General features: G+C 31.7%; 1 protein-coding gene across 1 annotated transcript; it reads left to right on the top strand.

Moving 5' to 3' along the window:
- Positions 1-3,583: 3,583 nt before the first annotated feature.
- LOC112763601 (protein FAR1-RELATED SEQUENCE 5-like) lies at positions 3,584-4,993 on the top strand. The gene is made up of 2 exons (XM_025809230.1): positions 3,584-4,783; positions 4,910-4,993. The coding sequence occupies exons 1-2, from the start codon at positions 3,584-3,586 to the stop codon at positions 4,991-4,993; spliced, it is 1,284 nt and encodes a 427-aa protein (XP_025665015.1).
- The last annotated feature ends 5,048 nt before the right edge of the window (positions 4,994-10,041 follow it).

Below are 10,041 nucleotides of genomic sequence, written 5' to 3'. Positions count from 1 at the left end.
AAAAAAACAACCAAAACATAAATTAAAAATATAAGAATTTCAAAACAAAACAGGACCTTATTTATCTTACCAATTAGATACTTGCTTTGTGTCTTCATTTCCTCTTATACAAGTATAGACACCTTTAAAACATGATGTAAATTGATGGATTAATTTCTCTACACTTATGGGAATCATTATATAATTTTATTAGTATTTTAAATTCAAAGGAAAGGATATAATCACGTAGATAAGTGAAGGTGTGACTTGTTTACTCAAATTATTACTCTAATATGATGCAGAGATGGGTAAGATTGAAAAAAAACTTGCATGGATGTGGATTATGCAGTTTATTTGCATATGGCTATGTATACTAAAAGTATAAATATGTAATGATTTTGTTTAATAAAACTCCATTATGTATATATGTATAAATGATTTGGATCTGGATATGGACGAGCCTAATTAAAAATACGAGATTATAAAAATGTGTTATGTATGTTATTTAGAGGCACAGAGACTCAACCCCAAAAGTGACCCTTTTTCTTTTTGAATGAAAATTTAAATTTTCATTTAGAAAAAATTAGTGAGACTTTTCCACAAAATAGGTAATATTCAAGATGATATTTCTTTATTTATCATGCTAGATCAGTTTATGTTTAATTTGTTTATAACTGCTAGTAGTTTTTGGTTCCCTGTCTCAGTTCATTTAGTTTTTTATCATTGATCATTTGAGTAGTCAAAGTGGATTTGCTTTTCTCTTTATACCAGATTTACAATTTATTTTTTTCTTGTTTTTAATGGTTTTTATTGTATTAATAAGCTACTAGACCAACTTGATTAAATTTGGTTACTAAAAATAACAAATATTTTTTGCCACAAGGATTTTTCTCTATTTTGTCAATTCATATATTATTTATATCAGATGATATTATGTCTCTTGTATGGAAAAATATATAGCTTGTCCTTCAAAATCGATAACTCTGGAAAACTTTGCTTTATAAGACTAATGACTAAGCTCATTAGTTATGAAAATTTGCTTATCTATTTAGCGAGGATCTCAACAAATACAGGACTTGAATTGGTAGTTTCAATGTTTCGCCTTGAAGAAAGCTATTGAAATTTTCTACTTTAGGATGAATTTAAATCTTAACAAAGTGGAGGGTGCATTCAGTTATGAATTGAAGGTATATGATTGTGTAGGTAGAATGGTAGATTGTCCAATGTCATTATAAATCCAATTTTAATGTGCAACAGTAGAGAATTGGGGTGGATGTCTAGATCCTTTCCTCCATTCAAAAGTTTCATTAAATTTGGGTCTTGCCATCTTTATACACTCTAACAGAACTTTTGAAAAATAAAAGTAATGGTGGCATTTTGTCCTTATTGAATATAAGTTGGTTTGGTAAATGAGAAAGTGATTTCTACCAGATTGAAAAAATCATACCGCCCATTTATTTTTATTTTATCCTTATTGGTTATTTACATTTATATATTTTTCTTCTTATGTGGTAATTTATCACTATATCTCAATTTAACCATGATAGGCATATACTAAAATAAGCCACTAATATAAAATGCACATTAAAATAATTATTACTTCTGCAATTAGGTTTTTGTTATATCTTTTTCTTTGCTTTATGCCTTTTTAATTTTTTTCTGAACTGAGTTAATTGGAATTGAAATAGGTAATTAGAACAAGAGTAGCTTTAATTTTGATCATAAACACCTTGGATGTTGTTGTCGTATTTTTTTGAACCTTTCATCTTGTTATAGTTGCTGATGTTGTGTTATTGTTGGTGTTGTGTTTTGTTTTTTTAATTTATCTTCTTGCAATATCCCTGTTGGCTGGTATTCTTCTATTACACGCAATGTCCCTTTCACTTTCACTTTCATATGGAAGAGGATGCTTTCTGCTTTAAATTTGGTGTATAAACTCCTAAAAGTATTTACGTAGTCTGAATTATTTTTATTTTATTTAATTGTGCTGCTTACTTTCTAAACTAATTTTCAATTTGCTCGTTTCTTTCGAAAGAAGTGAAATAGAAGTCATGAAGTAGAGAAGGCCTTAACAAATTGTATGATATTAATTATGTATATCTATTGAATGATTATGAAGCAAATAAAAATAGGTAGTAGCCAGCCAGAAATAAAAAGAAGCTGAATGCTTTTTCTTGTGCATGCCCTCATGATTCCTACCACATGTTTTCATTGTTACATACATTTCCTTCATTTTATCTTTAGTGAGAATGTCATTTCTACTTTGTACAGACCATGACAAATGAAATTCTAAAGTGATGAAATCATTGATGCTCATTTTAAAAAAATTAATCTAAATATATGTTGTTCTGCTTAGGTCTTTAAGATACAAAAAAGCTAGTCAACCAAATGGGGGACATAAAAGTAAATACAATTGGATGGATTGTATTAAAATCTTTTAGTTCTTTCAAGGTGTTGCTGTATTTTATGTGAATTAGTGGTAATTTTTCTAGTCTACATATCTGTGAAATGTTAATTGTGTGGTGATGTGTTTGTTTTTTTTATAAATTCTAGGTGTATGTTGATTTTTGGGAGATGGAGCCATCGGATAGCAATTTTTTTGGAACAGACTCCGATGAGGAGTTTCCAAGAGGAGACGATCTAGATTTTTTAGACGACGATTCGGAGGCTGATGAAGATAGACCTCAAGATAAAAGAATAGCAGAGCTATCATGAGAAGATATCATGCAACTTAAGTTTACAGATGAGGAAGCTGTTTATCGATTCTACAAGACTTATGTAATGATGCACGGTTTTACTGTGAGGTTGGTTGAACTCAGACGCGATAGCGATGGTTGCGTAATTATGCGCCAAATTGTTTGCAATCGGGCAGGCTCAAGAAAGGAAGAGGTTGAAAAGGATGAAAGAATTAGGGACCACTGACCTAACTCGAAGTTGTTGCCAGGTGAGAATTCGTGCAAGACTAGATAGAAAAATTCATAAATGGAAGGTTGTTTCGTTCTACGAAGAGCACTCTCATGGATTAGTTGATCCACTCGACGTTAGCATGATGCCTAAGTATCGCACATTTAGTGTCTCGGATAAAGTTTAGGTGAAGAATTTGCACGACATAGGCATCAGGATCTGTCACATCTTGGGATACTTGGCTGCTTAAAAAGGTGGACATGCAAACTTGTCATTCAACCAAAAAGATATGTACAACCTCATTACTCAACATAGGAAGGAAAAGGTGAAGGGTGGTGATGCAAATGCTGCAATAAGCTACCTGAGAGGTAAAGCTGGGAATGATTCTTATTTCTTTGGCAAGTAAACATTAAGTAATGAGAATCGATTGGAAAATTTGTTTTGGGTTGATGGGACTAGCCGTATTGATTATGAGTGCTTTGGGGATGTCTTGACATTTGATTCGACTTACAATAGGAACATATACAATAAACCACTTGTGATATTTTCTGGTAGCAATCATCATGGGCAGACCGTCATATTTGGATGTGGTCTTCTTGTTAATGAGGATATTGGTTCATACAAGTGGCTCATGGAAACTTTTTTGGAAGCAATGGGGAATAAACACCCTATGGTAGTTGTCACCGACAGAGATCTTTAAATGAGAGAAGCCATTAAACAGGTCTTTCCTTATGCAACACATCAACTATGTGCATGGCACTTACATAGGAATGCATGCGAGAAGGTTAAGAATAGTAGATTTTTAAATGACTTCAAGAAATTGATTTATGCTAATGTGAGTGTTGAAGAGTTTCAGGTCATGTGGGGAGACATGGTGGCGAGGTATAACTTATCAAGCAACTCTTGGGTCGACCAAACCTATGAGTTGAGGAATTTATGGGCTCTTGCATATTTGAGGGACCAATTTTTTGGGCAAATTAGGACAACATCCCAGTGTGAAGGGATTAAATCTCTGATAAAAGCATATGTAAGAAAGAAAGATACCCTTCTTGAATTCATCAATAACATAGAGACCTTTGTTAGCCATTACAGGAACAATGAAAGAGTTGCAGAGTTCAATAGTAAATATACCGATCCAGTTCTTGTGACTTCTTCGCCGACACTTGAAGATTTTGCTGCAAAGACTTTCACTCATAACATGTTCCAGGAGGTCAGGAAGGAAATTGAGGGTGCTTGTGCTATGAATACAGAGTTGGTAATTCAGGATGGTGGAAAACTATACTTCAAGTGTAACAGTTTTGGAGTGCCAGAGATTGATCATGTGGTTGAGTTTGACAGAGTTGGGGGGATGCTTTGTGAGTGTCTGTGGTTCGAAAATAGAGGGATTCCATGCATGCACATATTTGCATGCCTAAAGCACCAACACGTTGAAGTTATTCCAGAATGCTTAGTGTGCAAGCGTTGGACGAAGAATGCCAAGAGCGATTTTATGAAGTCAAGCGTCGATGATCCAAGTGATTTTGATAAGGTACTAAAGTGTCGTTTGGGTGTGTTGGGTGCTGAGTGTTCTAGGTTGATGGATGTTTCATGTAAGAACTCAAGTGATTTTGTCAAAGCAATGAATGATGTTGTCAACACAATTACAAAACTCCAAAAGCGAGGTGAAAATCCACACAACGATAATTTAGACAATGACTACATTGTTGACCCATTGGTGGTGAAGAGTAAGGGAACTCCCAAGAAAAACTCAAAATTTAATCAACGTAGAAGGTGTTCAAACTGCGGTGTGATAGGGCACTACAACAAAAGTTGTCCTAATGTTCCTGGTAGAATCCCAAAGGAGCCGGTAGACGATGATACAGAAAAGAATATCAGCAGCCATCTTGACATCCTCACTAAGGTATCTCATACTATAACTATGTTTAGAATGTCGTTGTATGGTGATTCGGCATATTGTGTTTTGGATTTACAAACTATGTTATTTTTATGCTTTTGTAACGGAAGATGACGTTTGGTTTTTTATCAGCGCAAAAGACATGACAGTATGAAAAATCAGCAGAAGATGGAAAAAGATAGGAACATTGGTGGTGGAACAACACCAACCTCATAAGCTAAATCGGCTTTTACTGATCAAGTGAAAACATCAAGTCCTGGTCCCGATATCCTGATTTGTGCATCTACAAGTAATGAAGAGTTCGGGATGAGTTCCAGAACAACTGAGTCTCCTGTTGTGGCCCCTGAAATTGGAATGGCAGATTGAAGATGATTCAGATTTTCAGATGATTGGTAATTTTGTACCATTTACTAATTACCTTTGTTTTGTATAGTTTGCATTCACTGATTGATTTGACATTTATTGAACTAGGAAGATTATGTCATTTTACTCATTTACTATTAAATTTTTGAAATTTTTTTTCTTTTTATGTTATCACCTTTTTCGTTTACTAAAATAGGACAACATAAGACATAGAATAAAAATATGATGTTTAGAATGTTACTGGAAAAATTATCTCGTATACTACAAAAAAAATAGAGTTTAGCCACCAAATTTTAACTACAAACGCTAAATCGTGTCTTCTATTTATCACCAAATTGGCTCACATTGACGTGCCATAACCAACCTGTCTTTAATAGATTTATTAAGCTACAATTGTATTTCTTAAAAATATTCTAACATTAACACAAATTTTTAAAATTAAATCTAAAAATATAAAAAATTAAATTTAGATAAAATTAAAAATTATAAAGATAATTCAAATATTCTAATACTTGAGCTACTTAAAAAGATAAAATTTATTTAGCTAAAATAATATACCTTTGAATAAATAATAAAAGGTTCAGTAATTTTTAAGTAAAAAGATTTTTAATAAATCTTTTAATAAAAATAAATTGTTTTATCATTTGTTAGATTTTAAAAATGATAATAAGTTATAAAAATAGTCTTTATTTATATGATTTAGTAGTCACTACATATCTTTGTGGGTACTGTACTCTTAATATATACATAATTATATTTTTAAAAATTATTTTGTGAAATTATAAATTAAATTTTTATTTATACAATTATTCAATTGGTATATATTATTAATTAATTATCTATTAACTATTTTAAGTCATAAGAAAATTAATATTAATTAATTTATGAGTAATTACTCAACTTTTACTTCTTGTATTCAACCGATATAATCAGTGACCCAATATTAAAAAAAGTCATAACAAATTCAGACATACATTATATCCAACAAACTAGCTAAATACACCCATTTTAAAACAAACTGCTTTCATTTTCACAATTAGTCATGTAAATTACATTGATCAAAAGATTGATGAAAAAATAAAACTAATTTAATAAAGAACAAAAACAAAACAGATAATAGAACATGAGAGAAGCAAGCCCTCCTAACATTTTAATTTGTACGTTAGATATCCATCCCATGAACCAGCCATCACGTTTTGAGATTATCTCTCACCCTACAACCATTGAAATACCGTACTAAACATTATTTCAAGTTTTAACTCCTTGAAGCTAAACAAAGATGCTACATATCACAGACAAATTCAATGGATGCCTCTCATGGCTTTTGATTCTGTGGCACCAAGTACCAAACATCATAAACAACAGCTCAAGATATCATTAATTGCATCAGATGCTTAGTGAATGATTACCTGAAAATGCATGAAAACTAGAAATTCCAAAACAAAAATATAAAAAAGTTGAAAGATCAGAATGATTAACCCCTCAAGTATATGTTATTACTTGTGACTATTCCAAAATGCATCTATAAAATTTTATTGTACTTGATGGCTATTGGGCAAAATGTGCATCCAAGTTCGAATGCACCCTAGGAATTATTAAAATTAATAATCTTCCATTAAAGCTTTCGGCATACAGGAATTAGAATGCAAGTCAATGGAATTAGAATATAAGAGTTTGTACTAGTATTATGACTATTATGTACGTTTTGATTCACAATTTTATAGCTTTGTAAAAGAGGAACATTATCAATAGCTTGTAAAAGCTAATTGATATTATTACATCTCCAATTATACTGCAAAATGCAAACAAGGAAAAAATTTAAAGCAAATAAATAATTAAGCAAACTAACATAATCAACTATGAGTTTGATGAATAAAATAATGATAAAACAAAAGAACTCATTGCATAAAGTCGTGGAGGGTACAAATTGATCCACTTATGTCCATCATAACAAGTATGAGTACGTCAGAGAGAAAATTATTGATTCTTTTTTAGTTCGATATAAGAGTCTACTCGATTTCAACTATTTTGATTTGAGGTACAATTCACTATGAGATAAATCTCTTCGAAATTTGTTTTTCTTCATAATATTTTTCCATCACTAAGACTCAAGAATGATTTAAACCAACAAAAAAAAATGACACAAAGCAATTTCCTTATTCATATGCATTAGTATATTTGTTATTCCATGTCAAAATTGAACAAGTGGTACCTTCCAATGTGCAGAGTATCACCAAGGAACACAACTCATATGGTAGTCGCAATAACAATTGAGAGTGGCTAGAATGTTAGAACTCCTTTTAAGTGCAATGCCCACACAGCATTGCTCATGAGCTTTCCGAATATTTCCTGTGAATATAATTTTATCATTCCACCAATAGATTAAATCCAGGCATAGTTAAGTTAGAGTAAAATACCTATTTGATGCTTAAAAGATTAAAACCTTTATAATTTAGCTCCAAAAGACATTATATTTTCATATGCTATCTGAATAAGAATTCAAGAAGCACCGAAAGAACTCAAGAAGAAATAATGCAAGATGGATTCCCATTATTGGCTCAAAATTCTAAACCACTGATACTAGCTTCTTTATTTGGATTATATCTCATAATTCAAAACTACTTATACGGTCAAAGAAACTCATTAAGTCCTTAACTTATACACTATTAAAGGCATTAAAATTAAAAATAAAAAAATAAGGCCAAAAGCCAATAAGGAAAATTAAGGCATATAAAGCACATTCCATAAAAAAACTATATACTAGTACAACTCTTTGAGACTTATCATATGCCAACTGCAATAAATATATATAAAATTAGGTGCACAATATGTTCTTTTATTGTAGATTGTCATAGAAGTTCAATATTAGACACTTAAGGTAATTCTTCACAATTACCTTGCTTGAAAGATATCAGATTTAGAATCATAGGTAAACAAGACATGCAAATTGTGGAGCCCTACAAGAGAATAATGCTTAACATTAGACCAGACCTGTTTTCATTAGGTGAAAACTATATACATAACCTGATTATTGGGATGAACAACTCTTCTCTAATTCATGAATAACATAACTCTGTTCTAGTTCAATATCCCAAATCTCAATATTTTATTAGTTGAATGGTAAAAAATACACATCAAAACATGGTTAAAAAAAGAATAATCTAATTAAGATAGCATATACCAAAGAAAATAGCGATTATTTACCTTAATTGATAAAGGAAAAAGCCGTCAACAATGAACAACCATAGTGAATAACGAACAATGAACAACGAAGTAGCAAACACTAACGAGCAGCGAACAACGGAGCAACGAACATCAACCTAAAACGAAGAATAGCAGTGATACAAATAGAGAAGATTCTTAGCGATGCGAACAGGAAGCAAATGTTAATAACAACAGCAATTGAAGGAAGAGAATACCAAACCCACTAACCTGAAGAGCAGTTGGAGAAGAGGGCCACCATGAATAGCAATAAACCTCGGAGGAGTAGAACTCGTGGCCAATTTGCAGGAAAGGCTGAGGAGAGGGTCACAAAATTTGGTGGGTGCTTTTGGTTTCGCGGGTTTGGGACTTTCGGGGTTTTGGTTTGGCGGGTTTGTGCGTGAGAGAATAATTTGAGTCTCATAGATTTTAATTTTGGGGGGTTTCTAGAATCCCTACTATTTAGAACAAAAACCACTATCAATTAAATTACGAAGGACGTAAAGAGTTTTTGGGTTAATGTGCGGGAGTTTTTTAAAACTTTTGCTATATAACTTATGCAAATTTGTACTTTTTTTTAGTGTAACCCTTCGTTCAATAGTGAGGTTGCAACGTTTCATCTTTTTATTTTACATTTTTAGTAAAATTAATGGAAACAACATAATACTACCAAAATAAATGACCGGATTAGAAACAAATAAATGAAAACGGCTTTAATATAAAGTCTTAATAAAATAAAATAACAAATACTATCAATGTATGAAATTCAAAATATCTTAAACTTAGACAAATTAATAAAACTCATATCGTGAACATAATAAATTGCTGCATTTCAATTTATTTTGGTGACCAATTTCTTTGCGGCATCGATGGTGTTTTCTTTGGCCTTATTGTAATTGGTCAGCACTAAATCTAAGGCCAATCGCATGCGTGCAGTATCGTCTACTGGCTGCATGTTATAAAATTAATAAATTAGTGAAGATTCTATTTAATAAGGATAAAATGTCAGCAATTATAATGTTATACTCACTGGTATGATAAATGAATTCCTGGCCTCAGCATATAGCTGCCATCTAGCAACCCACATCCTAGAATCAAACCTGAGGCATACGTATTAAAATATTAGCTTCACCTTCCTTAGATAGTTATTTGAATTTGCTTAAATTCATATAGTAACTTGTCTTACGCGTTTTCTTGTTGTGGAAGATTCTGTGGATAGTAGATGCGAAATTCACCGAGTTGATATGCAACTTCATCCAAATTTGACTTACCCTCTATTCTCTCATCGAGCAATTGTTCATGAATCATCCAATCAATGAAATTTGCCTACATTGACAGAAAATATAATCGTAAGTAATTGTTGCTGAAAATTAAATGAGTTATGGTCAACAAATTTAATTTAGAAGCATGAATAACTCACTAGTTGTCGAATCTGTCACTCCCTTATGGTTTTTCTTGATCTTTGTTGCATCGCATCTACACATATCAACTTCCTCTTCTTCACGTCAACACATAATAAGTACCAATGTTTAAAGTTGTCCTTAATTGGTACATAAATCTAAAAATCACAAAAAATCAAGATTACAAAAACATATCATGGCAAATAATAGTAAATGGGTAGCTTTCAAATTTAAAACAAATACATTAGCTACCTTTGATAAGCTGCTAACATCAGATTAGTATGCTGAATGGTCCATTAC

The sequence above is a fragment of the Arachis hypogaea genome, chromosome 17 (genome assembly GCF_003086295.3).
Source record: "Arachis hypogaea cultivar Tifrunner chromosome 17, arahy.Tifrunner.gnm2.J5K5, whole genome shotgun sequence".
In the NCBI taxonomy this organism is placed as follows: domain Eukaryota; kingdom Viridiplantae; phylum Streptophyta; class Magnoliopsida; order Fabales; family Fabaceae; genus Arachis; species Arachis hypogaea.
Note: the sequence above shows the minus strand (reverse complement) of the source record. Positions and strands in the feature narration are given on the sequence as shown.